Source organism: Dromaius novaehollandiae, chromosome 9 (assembly GCF_036370855.1).
Source record: "Dromaius novaehollandiae isolate bDroNov1 chromosome 9, bDroNov1.hap1, whole genome shotgun sequence".
Classification (NCBI taxonomy): Eukaryota; Metazoa; Chordata; class Aves; order Casuariiformes; family Dromaiidae; genus Dromaius; species Dromaius novaehollandiae.
In genome coordinates, this window is record NC_088106.1 from 11,288,712 (window position 1) to 11,312,612 (window position 23,901).

General features: G+C 41.7%; 1 protein-coding gene across 7 annotated transcripts in view; it reads right to left on the bottom strand.

Annotated features, from left to right (window-relative positions):
- The window catches only part of MCF2L2 (MCF.2 cell line derived transforming sequence-like 2), a 197,842-nt gene that overhangs the window by 18,812 nt on the left and 155,129 nt on the right, over positions 1-23,901 (bottom strand). For all 7 annotated transcript variants that reach the window (XM_026094784.2, XM_064516666.1, XM_064516663.1 and 4 more), the window contains 7 exons: positions 23,416-23,508; positions 19,613-19,738; positions 14,300-14,521; positions 12,279-12,371; positions 11,778-11,856; positions 7,254-7,326; positions 4,328-4,437 (listed from right to left, as the gene is read on the bottom strand). In XM_026094784.2, coding sequence (XP_025950569.2) covers positions 4,328-4,437; positions 7,254-7,326; positions 11,778-11,856; positions 12,279-12,371; positions 14,300-14,521; positions 19,613-19,738; positions 23,416-23,508 — 796 coding nt within the window. The remainder of the gene's footprint in view (positions 1-4,327; positions 4,438-7,253; positions 7,327-11,777; positions 11,857-12,278; positions 12,372-14,299; positions 14,522-19,612; positions 19,739-23,415; positions 23,509-23,901) is intronic.

Sequence of the window (23,901 nt, forward strand, 5' to 3'; positions counted from 1 at the left end):
TAACACTGCAGAGTCTAAAATGGTCAGCTCTGAGCCTTACCTGCTGAAGTCTTTCTAACAGCCTCCAAAGCTGGCACATAGTCATGCACTCGCTCTCGTGATTAGCTGCGATGTAAGGAGTGCCATGCCAGCAAAGCTTACATGCCGGTCTCCTACGTGCAAAAGCCAGCCATGCCGCCTGACAGTCGCATTCACAGAGATAAGTCACAGATGGATCTAGGTCCCAAGACTCTGAGCTTCAAAGATATGCAGTTACTCACATTGCAAGACAGGGAGGGACCAAAATCCACCCCCCCCCCAGATCCATGCACTCCTGCCAAATTATGCATCTGCCACTTTCTTTGCAGTGGACAGGCAACACAGGAAAGGTTCACAACGAAGGACCAGGAGAGAAGCCATGTGTCGGCCTGCCTGATTCTATGCCATAGGTTTTAACCACTAGCTTATTCCTCCTCTCTATTTCATGTGCTGCCAAGTACTAATCATTAGAGACACAAATGAAGACCAGAAATACAAAGGAAACATGGAGAGACAATGAATTCAAACTGACTGACAAGTGACACACAGACACGCTGTGCTTCAAAGGAAAATGCATCCCATCACTTCTTGACTTGCAGCCAAGATATTCCAGGAGAGAGATGATCCAAGGTGCCTGAGTGCGTAGGTGGGCGTGAGATGAACAGCTCTGAACAATTCAAAAGCAGTATGTCAGAGCAGTTCAGCTCCTTCCATCCTGGGGCCTGATGCCAGTCTGGGGCCAGGCAAAAGCATCTGGTGAGCAAGCGATGCCCACCACAGTTTCAGCTGTGGGGCTATGCACAGGTGCACTGGGAAGCATTCGGCTTTTGGACTGCCCACGCTGGCCCAAGGGCCATTCCCTGCCATGACTGCTCCCACTGCTAGGCAATGTTTGTAAAGATACTGTTGGCCTGGTGACTAGCTCCGTCCTGCTGCTGGGATCACAATGGATTAACTTATGAAGAAACCAGAAACGGGAATATAAAATATTTTCAGTTTCCATCTGTACAGAGCAGAAAAATCCATCGTATTTGATTATCATAGAGTCACGTGGAAAGTACATGCCTGTGTGCAGGGAAAGGGTTTATACGCCAATTCTTCAGCTATGCACTTGTACCACGTTACTGAGGGATGCATTAGGCATATGCACAAGTCCCCATAGCTTCCCAGCACCAAGCATTCATTAGGGGCTGACCTTGACACGTTATCTCCACCTGCGTTCTTTCAAATCTTTCTCTTTATTCTGCAGATGTATCAAATAGTCCTGGAAACCATTTCCAAACATTTTAAGGACAAGAAGGTGATTGGGGGTAGTCAGAATAGACTAACAAAGAGGAAATCATGCCTGGCCAACCTGATAGCCTTCTAGGATGAGCCTTCTAGCTCGGTGGACAAAAGGAGAGCAGTGGATGTTGTTTGTCTTGACTTGAGCGAGGCTTTCAACACTGTCTCCCATAACATCCTCACTGACAAACTGATAAAGGATGGACTAGATAAGTGGACAGTGAGCTGGACTGAAAACTGGCTGAACTGCTGGCTTTGTGATCAGCAGCATGAGTCCAGCTGGAGGTCAATCAGTAGTAGTATTCTCCAGGGATTAATAGTGGAGCTAATACTGCTTAACATCTTCATTAATTACATGGATGATGGAACAGAGTGCACTCTCAGCAAGCTCACAGATGATACAAAATTGAGAGGAGTGGATGATACACCAGAGGGTTGTGCAGCCATTCAGAGGGACCTTGAGCGGCTGGAGAAATGGGCCAACAGAAACCTCATGAAGTTCAGCTAAGGCAAAATGCCAAGTTCTGCACCTGGGGAGGCATAACCCCATGCACCAGTACAGGCTGCAGGCTGGCCGACTGGAAAGCAGCTTGGCAGAGAAGGACCTGGGGGTCCTGGTGGACAACAAGTGGAACATGAGCCGGCGATGCACCCTCATGGCAAAGGCAGCCAACAGCATCCTGGGCTGCGTTAGGAAGAGTGTCACCAGCCGGTCATGGGAGGTGATCCTTCCCCTCCTCTCAGCACTGGTGAGACACATCTGGAGTGCTGGGTCCAGTGCTAGGCTCCCCAGTGCAAGAGAGACAGCCACATACTGGAGTGGGTCCAGCCAAGGGCCGCTAAGACGGTTAAGGGACTGGAGCATCTGTCATACGAGGAGAGGCTGAGCAAGCTGGGATTGTTCAGCCCGGAGAAGAAAAGGCTCAGGGGGGATCTTTTCAGTGTGAATAAATAGTTATCAGGTGAGAGTAAATAAGTCAGAGCCAGACTCTTCTCAGTGGCACCCAGTGACAGGATGAGAGGCAATGGGCACACATTGATATACAGGAAATTCCATTTAAAAATACAAAAAAACTATGAAGGTGGTCAAACACTGGAACATGTTGTCCAGAGAGGTTGTAGAGTCTCCATCCTTGCAGATACTGAAAACCTGACTGGACAGGGCCCTGAGCAACCCTGCTTTGAGCAGCGGGGTTGGACTAGGTGATCTCCAGAAGTGCCTTCCAACCTCAGCAATTCTGTGTGATCATATTGCAGGAGACTCAGTTCCCATACGGATTCAGCCAGTGAATTTACAGATCAGGCCCATGCAAAATACTACTTCATATGCAGACAACTCATAATCACAGGCACTTGTTGTAAATCCATGAGAATGACGGAGCTGAAGTAGTTTGCCAATAGCGCTGCTCCTGCTACTCTATACTACAGAAAGAAAACAACTGAAAATAATCTGTATTTACTTTAACTAGATACACATTGGTAGTATTAGAGTCAGTAGGTGGCACAAAAGAGACAGTTTTAACAGAGCACCGAACTCCATGCTGCCCGCGTACTGCAGATCAGCACAGCCCTGCCCTCCCCAGGAAGCCACACCGCGATTCTTCTGCACCTTTGCAAGCAGGACATAACTGTGCATTTTTAAGATACGAGTCAATTCACCCAGCCTAGAGTCACAGCTAATGACTCTGGTGTCTTGTAGGGAAAGAACTACAGCGGGGACATCTCCAGCTGGCCCTCTGCACAGGGTGTTTGGCAGCCCAGGATGCGCAGCCCTGCCACGAAGCCCCCAAAGACAACTGACCCACTGCTCCGCTCTGCAGGAGCAGCCACACGGCAGAAAAGGACGGGGGACGAGGTGGTTCCCAGCTGAGCAGTGAGCAGCAAAGGAATGATGGGGAGAGCCCTGAGGATGTAGTCACGGGTAAGCAGGAGACTGAAGAATGAAAATCAGCATATAGGGTGCTTGCTGCTAAAATGCCCAGTACCCCCAGTTCGTACACTCATGTGTAAGTTGAACAAGTTAAAAAATGCCAATGATTTTCCTGGAAATTTTTTAAAAGTAAGGCTTGCAAATTTAAAATGAAAGAGTGCTTTTCAACTTTTTTTTCATATTCCAGTGGTCAAAAACAAAAGTTACTTTTTTTTTAAAAAAAAAATTTTTACCAAAAGATGTTTTTACTTAAAATTGGATTTTTTTCATGAAGAATCCATAGTTTTCTCTCCAGAATGAAAACTTATTGCAATGCAAAATCTTTTGGCCAATAGCCTTGTTTTCAAAGAAAAAAATATTTCCACATTTTTTGACCAGCACTATTAATAAATAGACCTGCTGTTATTTTAAGATTGAATTGGACCTTCATCTCTTCTTTCCTTTTAAAACCTTGCAATCTGATCTTTTACATTATTAGAAAGGTCTTTGCTCTAACACTTCAAAATAATACTCAAAAGAGAAACTGCTGTTCAAATACTTTCTGTTCCTGCTACCGCCAGATGAGATCCAGTTTCTTTGCAGTGTTCACTTTAACCTACATTGCACAGAACATATCTATTGCATTTACGCTTTCAAATAGCAGAGGGACTTTCAGTGACCGCATGTGTATTTTTTTTTACTATATACTAGAGAGAAATCTATACACAGAGGGGGGGAAAATCCCTTTGACATAAAACAAGAAAATTTGTTAGTCCACTGCTTAAGCAATCTTAGAATTAAATATAGCTAGAAACAAAACTTAGCTGGAATATGGAGGGTTAAAATAATCACACTATACCCCCCAAATCCTATCTTTAAAGAACAAAAGTTGTCTAAACACAGCTGTAGTACATCAAAACTGACACATAAAAATTCCTAAACTGCTAACACTTTTTTTGTGTTCAAGTTTCACAGTTCAGTCACTCAGCTTTGCAGAACTGCGTTTTTAATATTGGGTTTAAACAATATACGTATCTTCATCAAATTCCAGAAATTATTCTGCAAAGATAAAAATACTACCCTTTGGAAGCAAAAGCTCTGTCTCAGAATTCCTACCTCTCTTCTGCCTGGCGCTTGGACTGGAATTCCTGTTTTTATTGTTAGATGCTTCCACGCTGGATGTCTCAGATTTATTTTCATATACACTTGATGACTTCCTGCTATACCTTGGGACGAAAGAAATACAAAAATATTAGGTTCTGCTTAAAACCTTAAAGAGCACTGAGTCAGATACTAGCGCTGAGCAGTCTTTGTCACCCTCAGATGTGGAAGCCTCAATTTCAGCAACAGAGGACAGGTTTTGAAATTTGTGTATGTGGTGAAAGTCTGCGTCTGTGCAGGCATGTACAGTAGAAGAAGCCACACTAGCCCCTGCCTCTTGCCACAACATGTCATAAGTGAAGTCCTTCATCTGAGTTGAAGAGAAGTGAAAAATGCAGGAAGGAACTGGTCAAGTCTGCAAGAGCTGTTCTTGCAAGTCCTACAGATTTGGAAGGAAGGGATGGGAAACAGGGTTAGGAAAGAGGATGCCAGCTTTCCATCATTTGCAGCATGAGTATATGTGACTCCAGGGGAGGAGCAGGTACTGGTGGTATTGATCACCTAGAGGTCAGACTGGCGATCTATTTTGGGTGTTTTAGTACTGGACTGTTATCCTTGGCAGACTAACTATTCCACACATTTCAGTACATCTCCATGCTTGAAATACTCTGAAATACTCTTTCCGAACTGCTCATTATTAACATGTATCAGCAATTACCTTGCTCTTTACAATTAACATATTAGCTTTTATACTTAACATTGGTGCTGTCTGTCTTGGTGTAAGGGAAGGCCTAAGGCATCATTCAAATCTTCAAAATATTGGAATACTAGAGATCTGTGAAGACCATTTCTAATTGCAAGGCAGCCTGGGACAAACTGCTTTGTATCTGAACTTCTGACCTGTTTCTCACAGAACCTTAACCAAGGTTGCTGTTGCCTCCTGCACTAAATCAAAATGTGATTTTGCAGCTTGATGTCAGGTACAAAATGGGGGGCACAAAATAAATACAGGAACAAATCCAAAGCACACTCACATTTCCTTATTCTTCTTTCTCTGTTCCTTCCTAGCTAGGCTGAGATAACTGTGAAACATGCAGCTGATAGAGTCAAAGACTTACAGCTGTGAGAAAGACACCAAAAAACCACACCCACTTCTCTGAAACAGCATCTGCAGTAAAACTCCAAGTGTTTGAAAAGTTTTGTGTACGCCTGTATGCACAGGATATTCTTACATGGATATATGACTGAATTGGTCATTTCCAAGAAAGCTGAGAGCTAAGCACTTAGAACAATAGTCTATTGTCTATTACATTAGAAAACAATACAAAGGGATCAATTCACTATCACCAAAATGCAGCAGCCATCCCTTGAGAGAGATACAGCAGCAACAGATACCACCGTGCATCTCATTCTAGCATTAAACACTGAAACTTGGGGGAAGAATTTACAGAGAGAGAATCTAAATAGATTGAACAGGACTTAGTGACATTCAATATCCATCTTTATTAAGGACAGCAGTTCCAAGGGAGTCTTTTCCAAGACAGGCCCTTGCGGACGTCAGCTCCGACCCTGAGTCAGCCCAGCCTTGCCTTATCTCATGGAATTGCAGTTTGAAGTGCTGTGACGGCACGTAAACAGATAAAAACAGATATGGCTTTGGGGGTGGGGGGAATATCCTGCAAGCAGACTCCCCTAATATCACAGTACAGGGTTGACAATTCCTGTTAAACAACAGTCATTGTCATACATGGGCAACTCAGGAGAGGGTGCTCTAATGGTTATATGAAATCTCCATAATTAATGAGCCTGCAACCACTGGCAGAGCACTGATGATGCTCGTTGCTCTTTGGTTTACACTGTCTATCATTGGCTTAATAGCACCTTTGCATGCCAAAACAGGCTGCAGGAGACGCTCCACTGTCTGACAAATTCTAGATCCACCATTTAAATCCAGCCGCTGTAGAGCCATCTCGTGCTGCAAATCCCCTGTCTTTGCTCCTCTCTGAGAAACGCATTAGGGAGGATCAAGGTGGCCTCAGCTTAGAATAGCCAGTGGGACAGATTGTGCTTTGTTCCCTTCAAGAAAGCCCACTGCTTTGTTCTTTTATAAAGGCTTACCATACTCTTCCAGTTACTATAATAAACCAACATCTGGAGCAGAAGCATCTAACCTTTCCTTCTCTGGAGTAGTTTGTACAGTAAAGACAACAGGCACTTTATTTTTCCTTTGGCTTAATCCACTCTAGGATAAATATCTAATCATGTGGTCTTTCTTCCTGGAGTTAATTAATTCTGCTGTCATTTTTATCTATAGTTTCTGCTTTGGAAACTCTTGCTTCAAGAGCATTGTAAGAGGGATATACATCTGGATTGATTTGAAACCTTTTTATGATTGCAGTTCATCTTTTATTGGAATCGTTTTCTCCTTCTGTTCCCAAGGTGCAGGATTAACAGCACTGCACCTATTTAAAATTTCTCACATGGAGTTGCACAGCTCTCAAAGGCTGGCTGCATTACCTGGGATCTCTTGATTTGGCTGATCCTGCTAAAACAGTAACAAGGAAACTTTTACAGTGTTATGTCATGCCAATGCAGATTAAACTGGCCCAGCAACTGGGTCATTACAAAGATTTGCTGGCATCTCTATTTAACATCCTGGAAATGTGCTAATACATTTTGTCTAAACTTCTAGTTAATATGGAGCATGTGGTTTTTTTGCAAGCCCAAATGATCATCTTTGAAGTGAATTCTGCATTGTGATCTTGAGTTTCCCCATGAGCAAAACTTTTATCTACATTTACATGCCTTTAAAGTATGTGAAGAGAGTTGAGTAAATTCATATGCAGGAAGCTAAACACAGAACACTAAGAATTTATGTACTGCAAAGGCACAAAGACAAGTCAAAGACATGGCCCTGATACGCCATGAAAGCTGTGGTTACCTGGTGACATTGGAGGAATTCATTGGTGCGTGGTATACACTCTCGGTGATTCTTTGGTGTAGTTGGCTTGCTTCTGTTAAAGGGAAAGTAAAAAGAAATTGCTCCAAATTGTATAAATTGTTTCCTTGTTTGCCGAAAAGAAGACAGAGAGAAAGAAAGAAAAAAAAGAAAGAAAAAAAGGAAAAAGGGAAAAGAAAGGAAGAAAGACACTCAGCTGTTGAATTAACACTGACTTGTTGAATTAACACAGACTATTGGAGGAATAAAACCAGATCCCACAGCAGACCCAAAATACCCTTAAAACTTTGCCTTTGTCACATGTTCAGCTTCAATGAAAATCTCCAGGAGTGTTCCCTGTCATTGGAAAACTGGAAAATCAGTGAGATTCTCCTGACCTTGAAGCCCGTTCTCTTAAAAGGGATATTCTCATGAAGTGGATAGCAAGGATATCATCAGTAGCACAGATATCCCAGGCACAGACTTCTTAGGGAAGGTAAGGAGAAATTGGCCCTCTTAATAGCTCACCTCACCTCACCTCACCTCAAATGATACAGATGTGTGGCTATGGAGATCCCCACTTCTCCCCCCTTTCTCGTTTAGACTAGAGCTAAGCTTTACCTAGCTACCTCACAGTACTACCTGTGTGTTGTTCTGCCCAATCTCTTCAGTCTTTGCTATAAAATACATGTTTTCAGGCCAAGCACTAGGACCCATCCGCTGCCCAACAGGTCTTCTCCAATGCACACTGAAATGGGTCTGCTGTTTTCTGAGTGGACACTGAAAAGGCAGAAGGCCACTGAGAGCGGTGAAAGAGACTCCCTTGGGAGTCTCATGGCTGTTAACTCAAATTTAGGACTAAAAGGTCACCTGCAACATACTGACAGCCAGAACTTCAAAGCAGGGTGTCAGCACTGCCTACACGCCTTGTCTGATCACATCCTCTGTGCACAGCCAAATTAGACCAGAAAGCTGCTGAGACAAATCAGAGAGAGACTGTTCTTGGATGCCCATAACAGGATGAGAAGCTCTTCTCAATTAGGACCAGGTTTTAGGATTAGGGATGTACTGGAGGCAACATGATCCAGTTGTACAGAATCAGTTAAAAATCTTTCCCTTTAAGCTCTTTTCATGACCATGGCTTTCTCTCTTGCAAGGAGCTGCACCTGGACAACAGAGAAAGTTCCTCTTCTGTCCTTCCCCCAGACCCCAGAGGTCCCCCAGACTTCCCCTCCAGATTAGGAGGAACCCTAATCCCCACTCATCCCTTCTGCTGTGGTTCCACATCTCCACTTCCTGGCTTTTTCTCTGAGACCAGTTTAGATTTTTGGAACATGATTCTGTAACATGTCTACTTCATATTTTGCTGCTACAATCAAAATGAAATGCTGCCATTCGAACAGAAAGGCATACTGTCATCTTAAAGGCTGGAAACACAGCTCACCGAAAAGAGCTCTTCTATCCAAATTTTTTTCAGAGCAGAAGAGTCTTTCCCCTGCTGCCTTCTCTTTCCTCTGGTACCTCCTCCTAGCAATCTGCACAGCTTGGATCTAGAGAATGGCCATACTGGCAGTTTTCCCAGAACATGATAAAAGTTTTGTGGCTCACAGCTTTCTTTGAGTTTAGCAACGCATGTGCCTCAGTCCTTTTGCACATGCAGCTGTCTAGTGGAATACATCCCCATCCTTCTGAAGAATGCTTTTGGTCAGCATTCTGGACAAACAGCAATAATAAAATGTTATTTGGATGCCATTTGCTCACTCTCTGGGCTCTTTTTGTATAGCTTCAAGGTAGCAACAGAGTAACTGCTGAGTGGAGAAAGGTGATGAGAAAGATGCTGACAAACTGGTTTCCAGGGCCAGAAAAGTCAGACACTGAGAAGTGAAGAGGTAATGGAAGGAGCTGCTTTCAAACTCTCAGACTGTTGAGATCCTATTTCACTTTGGAAGAAGATGAAGCTCCTGTCAGTGAGTGGAAATCAGACAAAGGGAAGGGGCAGCACTGAAAGATTAATCTCTGCAAAATCTTTGTGGGTGGATTGCTGGGAGAAAGGAGCACTCTCGGTGGGGGGTGGGCAGTAGCTATATTCCCGTCTTTGGCAACTGATTCACAGCCTTGCACAAATCCCTTACACTGCATCCTTAACTCCCTTGCCTGCAACAGAGAGACAATTACACTTTTTGGGATGTACAGATCAAGGTGTTACTCACAGCCCTGTCAACATACCACGCTCACTGTACAGGGAATGTATATGCCAAGTGTTTGGACACTTATGATCTATATGTTAAACTATTTATCACATACCTTTGGCTACCTCCTTTGCCCTTTGCTCACTTATTCATCTCAGCTGGTTCCTTCCAACATACCAACCCTCTCTGCAACTTCTAACAATAGTCATTAAAAAATGCCCAGACGAACAAATGTTTCCCTCTATCTTCTGTCATTATGATGCATAGCTGGAGAAATATCCAGTGTTGGACTGAACATGGAATTGAGCTCTCTTCTTCAGTGAGTCATTGGAAATAGAAACAACTGTTTACAGCCACTGAACAAAGCATCTGTTTCCTGCTCTCAGTCTTTCACTAATGGCTTTTATTCATGTGATCATTTGAAAAAAGGCAATGGGAAGGGTTGCATTAACATAGAAGGTATAATTTCTGCCCTCTCTGAGTGCTGTGCTGCTGGATTCACAGTGAGAGAGCTTGACTTTACACACAGAGTAGGATTAAAGTCATCCTTGGAGGTTCTCAAGACCAGACTGAATAAAGCCTTGAGTAACCTGGTCCAATGTCATAACTGACTCTGCTTTGAGCAGGAAGATTGGACTACAATCTCCTGAGGTTTCTTTCAAGCCAAATTACCCTAGGATCCTAAAACAAAACAATATGTCAAAATATACATTTTTCAAAAACTTTCAGTCTTGATTCCAGCATAGTCTTCCTTGGAAAATCCAAGGTAACTCCAGGATACAGATCTCCTATTATACACAGATCTCACTAACACTCATACGGGTGACATTCAAACTTCATTTTCTTTGCCCAGAAACACATGCATGGCGCATTAGTGCTGTTTCCTGTTAAACACATGAACACATGGATTTTCTCCATAAACTAGTTTTCTCTTCTGGTAGCCTGAGAAAGCCAGCTTTTGCACTTCAGAAATAGACACTGTAAGTCATGTCATGGAGTCTCTAGATTGAGTCTTCCAACTGGGCTAATAAGCACCTGAATTCTTTCCTCAGGAGAGCCAGTTCCTGTGGAACTGACTGCAATGAAACTCAAAATGAAAAGACAAAGGATAAAAACAGAAGCAGAAGCAGAAGACCTAAGTAACAAGCATTTCTTTTTGTACACATGTATTGTTATGGGCTGGATTAAATTGCTGAGGCTAATATGTATAGTTGTTTCCCTCCATTTAAGGGGGCTGTAAAAACTCATTAAGTGTCTTTATAAAGCAGACAATTAAGATAAAGATGACCTCTGAAGTTAAAACATAGGAACGTATTCCCACCTAGGACAACGTCTGGTCAGGAATCTTAAGAACTTGGACAGAGAGGCTGTGCTGGCATTGCTTTGAAGAGAAGTGTGTGTATGAGAGAAGCAGAGAATGAAAAAGACACAGATCAAGGGGAGAAGCAATGCCAGGGCCCCAGAAAAGTCTGCAATGGGCCCAGCTATGTTTTTTGTCCTAAGAGAACCTAAAATACGCCTTTTTGGACTCTGTACATTCTTGTTCATAAAAGGAATTGTTTTTCAGATAGCTTCTATCACTATCTTCTCTCAGTATGTAGAATAACCTAACTGGATTTTGACTCTGTCTTGGTCTCCTTATCTTAGGTAAAAAAGGGGTCTCATTACTTTAGATACTTATGGGGCCTCAACCATCCATGTATTGAGCATGTCACAAATCATCTTCATGGCTACACCTCTGTGAGGGAGGGAAACACCATGAATCATATGTTACAGGGAGCTACCTAAGAAAGAGATGTTGAGTAGCAGACTCACGGTCAAATTTAAAATAGAAGGAGGGTGACCAAATTTAAAACAAACCCCCTCAAACCCACTAAGCAAAAAAAAAAAAGCCAGTAAGACTGAACTCCTGTGTTTGGTCATGTGTGTGGAAGAGGACTGTCATCTTTTGTGCCAGATCTTGTGAGAAGATGCTGGGTGAAGACTGGGACCCTACTTACTCTCATGATGATGAAAATGGATGTGTTCCAAGGGTTGCAGCTTGAGAGGGAGAGCAGAGGAAAATCCTGTGTCTTGGATTAGCTGTTAATGGTATAATTACTTCACTCCCTATGTCATTTTTAAAGTCCTGAGATCTTCTTTGGTCAGAACTAGGGTATAAATCCCAGCAGTGTTGCAACCACCCAGGAATGTATGCTCATCCTTGCGCAGAAGATCTGTTTTTGCTACTTTCACTGGTAGCACTGGACTACCCTGTAACTCATCCCAGCTCCATGTTGTCACACACAAGTACAGACAGAAGGCAACATCATCAGATCACACTCTGTGTGTGTCCTACCTCTACATGCTTCCAGTTGTCCCGTCAGGACTTTGCGAATCTCAGAAATCCATGTGTTTTTCAGCTCAACAGAAGATGCCTGAGAACACAAGAGAAAAAGGTAAAACAGATCTAGTTAAAGCATGCTGCCAATCCCTTGGCTGCCCTAAGCTACGTTTGCTTTCAGTCTCACCCAGGAATGAAAACCTGTGGCCAGCTCTGAGATCAAAAGAAAGCAGAGGGCGCTTTTCAAGATGGAAAGGTTATCATGAATCTAAGGCCCTGTCCTTGTTTTTCTGTCCAGCCTTCCAAGTAATTTTCCACTACCTTTTCTGCCCAAAGTCACAACCATTTCCACAATAATAAATTAGTAGTTTTAGTGCCAAGACAACAATAAAGCTCCCAGAGGCTACTGTTTCTTGACAGTGTACAGGATAGTGAAGGTCAGGAAGCTGGAAACTTCCCTAAAAAGAATTCATTTGAAAAGAAGTACGGTTCTTGGAAAGAAAGGATGGTCATTACCTGAATGATATAGACTTCTTCTCTGCCGTTATACCAGATCTCAAATTTCTTGTTATCCCCTTTTACATTTTCTGTAATGCCCACAGTGCTCATCTGTTTCAAAATAGGAAAGGAGAAGCTGGAATCTGGAAAATGTCAATGGTCTTTAAACTGTATTTCCTCTGAGATGCATTGGTAAAAGGCTGCATTCACTTCTGCACCCTAGGGAGCTACTGAAAGGAAAATTCAGAACATGTATTTCTCAAAAAATAATTTATCATTTCATTTTTTTGATTGTTGCAGTCAAAATTTTTTTTAAAAGTGTTCAAAAGTAACAGGTTAATGCCTGACCATGGGTTTATCTTCACTACTTTGTCTGCTTGAACTTAGTCAATGTTAACCCCTATCCTGGCTTCTGTCCACCTACAGAAGTCTTCAGTTTGAGGAAGGTGGTGTTTTCAGCTCACCATCACTGACCTGTTGGGGTGGGAGAGGAAAAGGGATGGGATGGGGCTTTATGGTGTAGCGTTGCTGAATCTGGAGATTTAACAACTCATTTGCAAGTCTGAGCTCCCCAGAACAAGAGAAACATGGAACTACTGGAGAGAGTCCAGCGTAGGGCTACAAAGATGATTAGGGGACTGGAGCATCTCTCTTATGAGGAAAGGCTGAGAGAGCTGCGACTGTTCAGCCTGGAAAAGAGAAGACTGAGAAAGGATCTTTTCAATGTATACAAATATCCTAAGGGCGGGTGTAAAGGGGATGGGGCCAGACTATTTTCAGTGGTGCCCAGCGACAGGACGAGAGGCAACAGGCACAAATTGAAACACAGGAAGTTCCATCCAAACATGGAAAAAAACTTCTTTACTCTGAGGGTAACAGAGCACTGGAACAGGTTACCCAGAGAGATTGTGGAGTCTCCTTCTCTGGAGATATTCAAAACCCAACTGGACGTGATGCTGTGCAATGTGCTCTACGTGACCCTGCTTGAGCAGGGAGTTGGACTAGATGATTTCCAGAGGTCCTTTCCAACCTCAACCATTCTGTGATTCTGTGAAGACTGGATAACACAAAAAAATTAAGTTTCAGCAAACAAGAAAAAAAGGGTGAACCAGGAGCTAAGTTCCTAACTAGACAAGACAAATAAGGAACTGAGGAAGAGAAAATAATTCTAGATTTTTTTAATGATAGCTTAATCACAAGTTTGAACTCCAGCTGCTACTAATCTTAGCAACTTCTTCCCATCTTATTTCTGTATGTTGTTCATTGCCCTTTTTTTGACTTGCCTCAGAATGAGATTTCAAAAATTCAGCAGTAAGAATCATGACATAATCAAGGCCATCTCCACAGAAAGAAACTTCAAACATTTATATCAATTATATTTACAATGACTAGTTCACTCCTTGAACCAGGCTCTATTACAGCTCCTGTCTGGTTACCCTGTAATAGGTTTATAGCATTACAGTTGATGACGTATGTTAGATGTCTGAAGTCACAAGTGTTACATCAATGGACTTGAAGGGAAAATTTGGTCTACTTGTGAGTCTTAACAGAAAATGTCCTGATTCACATCTAGAAATGTCACTCCTGTGAATAAAAGGGCACTTCTATTATGCTGTGATTCATCAGTAGCTATTCTTGTCACAGAATATATCTGCTTGACTGATGTCAGTAGCAAAGCTCACAATAAAACTGAACTTGGAGGATGCCTATAGGCAGAACAATGAGAGATGCAGCTCCATTCAGTCTCGCTCCTCTCCACTGGACGCTGAGCAAAGAACACACAAGGTGCTAGTTGGTGCTGAGCTGCAAAAGCAAGGTTCAGATCTATAGTTGCAGGACATATGGCTGGGTTTGTCTCCAAATCAAAACTCTAAAATGGGAGCTTCCATTTACTCAGGGTTGCAGGATAGCTGCAGGTATGGGTATATTCTTCACCTTGCCACAGGGAAACCTCCCCATCTCATATTTAAAATGCCCAATGTGTTTTGAGAACACTATGTAGATTTACCTCTCTCCCCTCCCATTGCCAAATTTATTACCTTTAAAGAATTTTTAAAGCTGTATGAAGCTGTCTTCTCATGGCCATCTGTGTTCTCCTCCCGTTTCTTGCAGAAAAGCAGCATCTTTGTGTAGAGAAAGAGGTGTCTCTGCATTGGTTTGAATCTAGCCAAGTCCTTCACCTTGTTGTGCCCTTTCTTGTGGTCGGTCCACACGTTGAAGGAACCTTGCATCAAAAGCTTACCAAGCTCACTGACATCCCCCTAGCAGGCAAGGGAAAAACAGATCATATATCATTATTCTTCCTATAACCATTAACACACTGTTTTCCATGTCCATAATTCCCAGCTTGTCTCCATATTCATAGCTAGTGTCTAAGATCAGTCTCAGGACTTCTTTGGACCTGCCACACTGTTTTTTCCCTCTGATGACTACAGAGGAAGCAGCTTCTTCTAACAAGAACGGGCTTTAAAGACGCTTGAGTCCAAGGCAGTGTGAAGCGGCACTGCAGTCAAGATGTCCAAGCAAAGGCCTCTGCTCTCAAAGAGCCAGGTTCAGTTTCTGCTCTGCTGCAAGCACCTTATGTATCCCTGGGCAAGATCTTGAACAACGTATGTCTGAACACAGATGTCTTGAACAACACATGATCTTGAACAACAGATGTCTGAAGACACAGACCAGTGCCTAGAGGTGTGCAGGTGTGTAATTCCCTCCCATTGCAACATACAGTTTTTAAAAGCTCTATCAATAGTTTCTCAGCTCACCATCTGCAAACTATGGAATGCTGCACAGCCGTGGTCAAAGAGGGAGCAAATGCACTAAAGAGCTATGAAAGTACCTGAGGGAGAAAGAAAGTAAGCAGCAACCAGACCTTTCTGAGTTAAAGCCCTTGTCCAATGGGGAAATACTTTAATGGATATAAATGACATTTGTCTCAGATACCACCAGCACAAACACTTCTAGCACAGTTCAATACTAAAGGGTGCAGTAACGTGAATAGAAGAAATGGCAACATCTATATGCTAATGGACTTCAAGAAATAATGATCACAATTACATTGGTGGCAAGTTTTTCAGGGAGTGCTTTGCGTAAGTTTAGGGAACAAGCTGGGTTCATTATTAAAGGACATATTTTCAACGTTTACATGTTCTGTTGATTATAAGGTGAAGATGTTGTCTACCAGAGGGAATGTCTGATTTCTTGAGGCACGGACTGCAAGTTGGTCTCCCTTTCGCTCCCCACCCTCTACCCTAGATCCACCTGCAAAACCAGGGTTTGCTTAGGTACTTTTCTACTCCATATCGGGACATTATGAGACTCTCCAAAGTATTCCAAAAAACCCCAGTAATTTCTATAAGTCTCTCATCTCTAATTTATGGAGTTGGATTTTTTATTCATGCACACAGCATTGTGTGTTTGTATTTGCATGTGCATGTGAGTATGAGCTTACTGATGAAATGTAAAGCTAAATCGAACAAACATATTTTCCACATTGTTCTGACAATGGTGAGACCCCCCTGTCACTCCAGCTGCTGTTTGGTGTAGCAGGGAGCTCCAGAGGCTCACTTCAGCTCTTGTGATAGGTCTGTCTCTTCAATTTTGGGTCTAGGACTGGAGTTACAGCAAGTATATTTTGTCCTAAATGATGTTTATTTAAAGTGGAGGATTTCATCACTAACTCAGATATAATTTTTTCCTGTTAGAATAATAATAATAATAATATATTACATATATTATTATTATATAACATATTATAAATATAACAATATTATTATATAATTATTATTATTATTAGTTATAATTATTTCCTGTTAGAACAATACAACAATACAGAACAACATTGTTTCTTTTCTTTATGGAAGATGAGAGATACATATGAATGACCCAGGTGCTGATGAGCAAAATACCCAGGCAAGGCTAGGATGATAGTAAGGAACATCTCTAAAACTTCTGCTCTCCAAACTTCCCTCTACTTTTTTTTTGTCTTTTCCTGAAAAAAAAAAAAAAGCTAGCAATTTCTTACACTAAAGTTCAGCCCCTGAAGCCTGTATGTGCACATCTTCAGGAAGCAGAACAGCCTATGCAATCAGCAGCATTCAACAGCTACCACAAAACCTGCTTTTCCGCTGGCATAATATCCTTCTCCAAAAGGTGTTTCTACCACGCCTGTGTGGGGAAGACTCCACAAGCTGGGGTGTGGTTTCATGAGCGATGGGAAGTATTTATTTAGTATACCGGCTGAGCATCTGGGTCAGGCAGAATGGAGAGGAGAAATTATTTGGTTTCCTCTTTCATACTTTTGCCCCACTTAATAATCATGTAACAAACCATCTCAGGAATGCTGTCAACACTGGGCTACAGATGCAGCCATGATGCAGCTTTTCACATCTGGCAGTTTAGCTGAGAAAGCACAGGCAAAAGTCTGGTCCTCAGAGCTAGCATGTCAGTCATTTCTTGGAAATCTGGCAAATTCAAAAGTAGAGGCTGAAAAGGGACAGGAATGATCTGTCGAATTCCTGCATAAAAATCTGCTCTGAGATCTGAAAGCAAGGAATATGCAAGAGTGAACATGACCTCAACATTTATATGGGCAGGGATCTGGAGGGGGCAAGATAATCTACCTTTGAATAGATCCCTTCTGCCCAGGCTAATGATGTCACCTTTTTTTGGAGAAGCTCTTCTGCCCATCCCTTACAGAGCTGTTTAAAAACAACAGAGGAGATTTTTGGTAAAGAGCTGTAACGATATAAATTTAATCTGGGAAAGACATGAGAAAAGCTGTGTTGCTCCTTTGGGGATGAACCAAAAACAGTGGAAACGAGGGAAGCAAAAGAGGTGCCATATCCACAAGCTTTCCACACCCATGTTTACAGGCCCAAGTCTGCAAAAATATCCAAGCTCTAGAGTCCTTCTAAAATGAAGCTCTGAAACACTGAGAATTAGCCATTACCAGAACGGTTTGGGGAAGCTTCCACAAGGCGTTACTCCTGACACCTAGAAGGCTGTAAAGGGCATACTGCTAAAACCAAAGGGATTCCAAAAAAACCCACAGGAATAGTCCTGCAGATACAAGTTAAGACTTTGCTGTTGTAAAAAGGAAACTGTTGAGCAAGGTAATGCATCCAGCAAAGTGCAAGCTACCAGCATGTGTAGCAGTCACTGGGAACCCCAGGAGGGGCCAGGAGGTTGTCACTGCAAGCAGCAATTCAAAAGTCACATCAGCCAAACCCACCCTGTGTGCTGGGAAGAGTGGCACCAGGCCAAGGCCACTCGGCCCCAACGAGTCCGTAAAAGAAAGTTTGAGGAAACCTGAAAGCCAGCAGAGATGCGTCCAGATGTTCATTTATACTGCTTCAGAAAAAGCTTTTCACAAAACAAAAGCACTCCCAGGGAAAGTTTGTCTTAGGCTTTTACTACTGTGATGGAAAAGTGAACACAAGCTTTACCACTGGCTTTAACAGAAACAAAACACCATGCCAAGAGCAGGAAAACTAAAAGGAAAATTGACTACTAATGGGAACCTGGTTTGTTTTCATTCTCTGGTTCAAAGAAATAATAAAAAAAATACAGAGTTAAAATTACTTTACCATTCAGCTTTAGAGGTCTCAAGTATCTTATTGGGAGCATTTTAAATATATTTGTACAAATCCTCATGTGGAGTGAGTCAGTTTTAAGTCCTTGGCTATGTCACCCCATGTTTAGACAAAATGTTTATCTGAAAATACTTCTTTACATACCATGATTACACCAGTATAAAGGATTTCGGTTTAAGATCTTTGCTTTCTTGTATTCCTGATTTCAAGATTTGTTCAGTGAAGATTCAAACAGTATGACATTTCTGCTCCATCAGAAGAGATATTATTTAAGAATTCTTTAAGAACACACTTTCAGTGGCAGAAATAGATGTATGATTTGACCTTGTTTGTTGAAGAAATTAAAAAGCTAACAAACTATTTCTGTTCAGCCAATAAATATGAATAAAGTAGGCCTCTCCTACCTGCAGTATACCTGGAAAAATTGAAAACCAATATATATAAACCCAACTTTCAGTGCAATGAGGTATGGAGCATGAGAGTGAAGAAATTATTCCTGCTATAATCACTTAACAAAGAGCCTGTTAACCACTTTATAATGGGTGTAGCTCATATCTGTGCATAGGGCTGAGGTAATGTACATGCTTTACTTAGGTTCCTCAGCTTTGGGAAACCTAAGCTGTGCTTAGGGCCTGTGATGTCATTCTGATCCACAGGCACCACAGCTAGTCTGTGTGTCTACCAGCATAACAAGACAGTCATTGCTTCATGTTCAACACAGCAGTGTAAGAACTTGTTTCCTTGTTTCAGATGTAATGCATAAGCCACAGGAGCATCTCCAGCTGTGCACAGCAGTGGACCTATGGCACACAGTTGAGCAGGCAGTTGAATTCTTTTATAGAATAATGCTGACACAGAGGGTATGGTCTCCTCAGCTGCCAAAGACACACTTAAACAAAGGAGAAAATTACAGAAATTAAAACTACTGAAGCCACTCCATCCTGCAAAACACAAAATAACTCTTCCCACCCAGAAGTGGTTGGTACAGATCACAACAATTTTTCTGGAAGTCACATTCAGCATAAAATCCTGTTTTTCTCGTGTTCAGACCAAACCCCATCACCCTGACCTACAATTCTTTGAACCAAACTGTTCAGAACATTTTTTTCTTGGAGGCTTCACTATGCAGCTATTTCAAAATGGGCAGTCACACCATCCTCAGGCCTCATTTCCTCAGATGCAGTTCTCCCTTACATGTCATTCACTTCTGCTTCTCACTCACGGACTCATTTTCCGTAGGCAGTACAAGTTCTTGCAAGTCAGCTGCCTTCAGTGGAACCTCAGCAGAGACATATATGCATGTATGGCTGTTAATTTGTGCTGTGGTTGTTACTGTGTATTTCACATAACGAGCTTGCCATGCACAGGGATGGATCCTATTACCCACTTTAAATGGAAGCCAAATTTTTCTCCCTAAGAGCAAGAGATTTGGAAATGCTTGAATTGCATACGGGTCACAGATAGTTTTAGCAAATTTCTTAAGCTTGTCAGTCACACTTGTTCCCTCTCACCTACAAATGAGTTTTGGGTGTGATTAGTCAAGATTGCGTTAGTCATACTTCCTCCCCACATTCACACAAACCACCATGTGATAGGTATGTTGACATGTATTTTCGTCACCACAGCATGCTATTAAGCGGCCTCATTCCAGGATGTGGCACAGGCTCCTGCAAAGTGTACCAGACACAGGCTCAGCACGACCACTGGTGATATGAACGTTGCATGGGTCAGGACTAGAGTAGGAGCAACATCAAAAAATACCTCATATCCTGTGATTGCAATCTGGTGCATGGAGTCATTAACTGATTTGATGATATCGAGCACTGTGGCCAGGGCCTCTTCCAGTTCAGCGGTACCTTCTGAGTTCTTGCTACATTTCAGCATTTCCTGATTAAACAAAGATATGAAAACTATTTGAAATCTTCTTATACCAGAAGCCACTATAAGATAGTCCTCCCTGGAATCTATGTGCATAGACAAAATAGCAAAATTATAGGGAAAAAAAGAAACCAACAGGACATCCACTTGGATTACCACTGCAGATAGACAGTTTGAGCTCTTGCACATTTTCAGGTTTTATGGATTCATTTAAGAGAAGACAGAACCATTCTGGCACATTTACAACGATCCTTTGCATATCACAGAATTTCATCCATTTTTTTACTCCACATGTGCTAGAAAAGAAACTCAGCCTTAATATAATGATTTCAGGTGCTGAGGACTCACCGTTTCCTTTTGCAATTTGTTCCAGAAGCTACGTAGCCTCACTGTTAAAAATGTAAATTAATTACTAGCCTGAATTTGTCAGGTTTCAGGTTCCACTCGTTAGGTCTCAGAAAGCTCTTGTCTGCTAGATAAACAAATTCTGCTTAGAAGTAATTCAGCTCCTATGTAGATGATTATTGACTATGTTCTAAACACCTTTCAAATCTCTCTTCCTTAAATTAAATGAAGCTTCTTTAATCTATAGGGCAGATTTTTCAGCTGGTAATTTTTGGGGGGGAGAATAGGGCAGATTACTACAAATCTTCCCCATCTCTTATTCTCTATCTCTGTGCTACAAGTTACAAACCTACATTTGGAAACTTGAAATCCTCTTTTAAAGGATAGTAATCTCAAAGAACAATGCTGGCCTATAGCAAAAATTCATTAAACACTACATCCTGCTTGAAATGAGGAAAGTTACTCCATCCTCCAACCCTTGCACAAGGAACAAGAAGCAAAGTTCTGGGCAAGTTAAGAAGCATGTGACCAAAGCCAAGAAACAGTTAAAAAAAATTCCAGTGAGGGCTCAATTTCTGTAATCACTTCACATACAGAGATTCTATTTTGAGTCCCAAATGTTTAGAGCCAACTATTAAAGGACAACTTTTGTTATTTCTGTGTGTTTTTTGCTTGCTGGTTATCTCTGAAAAGTTCTAATCAAAGCTCAGGACTCAACTCTCTTCCTGGAACCAAGGGAGTTATAACCTATGCAACTTCTGGAAGACACTAAGATATTTTGTTTTTAAGTAAGGTGCCTTGCCCCTTGTTCTTCTACATGTAGAGAAGCCCTGAGCCTGATTCAGATGCACTGGTTGTTTTTCTACACTGTATTGTATAGAAACCAGTTATTGCCAATGAGTATCTACCTGAGATCAGCATCAGACTTCATGTCTTTGCTAAAAGCACCTAGATAACAGATAAACGGATATAAACCCACATATGGTTGGTGCAGTTTTGAGAAGACATGAATCTCAAAGCACTTGGAAGATCCCAAGACTACGCCACAGAATTTGAGACCACAGCCAGTCAGGATCCCGCTATTAAATAGATAAAGCAACATGGCTGTAACCAAAGCAGCAGGATAGCTGATTACCATCGCATTTAGTGATTAGTGATTTTGATGCTTGCAATCTGTATCCATTAATCAGCTGAAAGAATAGTTTGTTGGCTGTTAATGAGACAAGAGTTCCAGTGACAGAAATCATTTCCAAATAACCTTGCAAGCTTAGACAGGTTTCTTATTCATCACTATTGACTTGTTCCTGCCTTATACGTCTATTATTGGTATGAAAAAAAGTGTTTGGTTGAATGCAAGTTTCACTTCAGAAATGCAAGCTGTGATGAAACTAAGGAATGGAGTATTGCAGCAATAGTGCCTCACTAAGAACTGTACAGTAAGTGAGTTTAGTTTTGTTTTCTTGTGATGACCAGAATACCAACAGAAACTATGCCTCAGAAATGCACCCAGGAATGAATCAAGATGCTACTGGATTTTCTTCCTTCATCTTCATTACAGTAAGAATGAGATTCCCTCACTCTGGTGGACTCCTGAGGCTGCGTGGCCTTTTATGTGGTTTTCATCCAAAAATTTCATTGTTTTCAGCCACATTTCGAGTTTGGAAATCACCGAATCCAAAAGCTGTGACTTATGTTCCTGTGAAACAGGGTTGAAAAGAGGTAGCTTTCACAAACCCCAAACAGCAGGGGCTAAAATACTTGGGTGACCAGTGCTTAGAGAGTAAAAGCAAGATATATTCATATAGTACCTGCTGTACAGTCTCTAGAACCAGGATGGACCCCCACTCTCTATAAAGCTTTTTAATATCACCTAAAATGATTGTAACCAGAGGGTTGCAATAATTGTGACCCAGAATTTACAGCTCGTCTGCCCATTGTTCATCATGGCATGCAGCTTTTTAGGCACTACTTTGCTAGCAGTTTCTCACAGATTCCCTTTCTGCTACATCTGTAAAAGCTCCTGGTGCCAGGGACTCAGTGCACCATCTCCACGGATCTCAGAATCCCTAACAAGTTAAACATCCTTGCCAATGTGCAGTTGCTAAGTACAGAACTGGTCTGACTACCTTCAACCCCAGTGGCTGTAACCTGTTTTGCTTGAGAATTGTACTCCTTGATCTAATCTTGGTTTTATTTACAGGCATATTTCAAATTAAAAGCAGAATCTGGTTTACTCTTGCTCTTCTGAAGACCTTTACATTTTCTCCCTTCTCATAGAACAGCTTCAAGAAATGGAGCCAAATTTACTGGATTTACTGGATTTACTGAATTTCTGGATTAAGTAGATGCAAATCTACTGGAGTCAATCAAGTTGCATCCTTGTTAATATTCTCCTTCAATATTTGGATATACAATTTTGTGTAAAGCCAAAAAATAGGTTACAGAAATACTGCACAAATGAATGAATCACCACATCCTCATATGGCTTAAACTGGCATAATCTGACTGGAGCCATGGTAACTATTAGCAAATAAGACTGCAGTCTAAAATCTTCATTGCAATTTTCACAGTAAGTTTCATGACAGCACACAGCATTGCCTTAAGTCCAGATGCTGCAGAACAACATGTAAGTAATCTTCACCACCTTCCCACTAGGAAAGTCAGTAAATATTGATCGTGTTTTAGGACTGAGGAGATGAAGACAGAAATTTAAGCCACTATCTCCAAAAGGCCCATTGGTTTGAGAGCTTCTATTTCTTCTTGCTCAGTTCAGCCCAGAATTTCAAGCATGGACAACTCACAGTTCCAATGAAAATCAAGCGGGAGGTTGGAAAAGTTACAGCCAATCTATTCCCAGCTTCAAAAATGGAGGCACCAAAAAGAAGTGGCTCCTTCTGAAAAGTCTGAGTCACAAACAAGGGAAAGTAGCAGGTTCAGAGAGCTGCAAAAGTGAAGTTCTAGGTCTGCTTACACCAAAGAGAGTTTTGTTTAACCAGGACAGATGTCAGAGACAGGATTTAAATCATCCGTTCCCGTTCTCAAACTGTAAAACTATACTGATCCAATAAAGCCAATTTCATTTCCTATTTAAAGAACTAGATAATAATACTTGCTATAGAGAATGTAAGTTAGTTCATTTTCCCCAGTGAAGTAATAGCAGTATTTATCCTGAAGCAAAAGTCCTTTCTTTGACTCTGTTTGTTACCAACCTACAATTTAACATTACCAAGCATTTGTTGATGAAGTGAGAGAGGATTTATTTCCAGTTAGTCCTTCAGAAAATAATGTTGCTATGCAATTCTTTAAGTAAAACAAGCTTTGCACTGTCATGGAGGACTTACCTTTAATAGCAACTGGTACTTGGTGATTCTCTGGACGGGCTTTAAAAGATAAGCATCTAGTGAGAGCTTATGATCCAATTTACGCTGACATTCCTGTAAGGGACAAAAGAGAAGAAAAATATGATTGCTTTTGGAAACACAGTTAGGACACCAAGATGTAAGCTATGGTTTAGTAATCTAAAGAGGGTATGTCTGTGGATTAATGGAGAGAAATTTGTTCCACCTGCATAGGAGTTTCCAGGTTACTTTTGCTACAGTGAAAGTATATCTAAATGACAGCTAATGTTTAGGTTCAGCTTAGTGTAGAAATCTGGCATGCCCCGCTCATGAGACTGAAGTCATCTGGGGTTTGCAAAGAAGCCAGCACTTCTTTGCCTTTGGGTACGGCCTGAAGAGCTCGGCTCCTGTCCAGGAACTCTACCTACTATTCTACCTATCTAGTCTCCTGTAAAGAGCACATTGACACATACTGAGCAGCTGCTATCA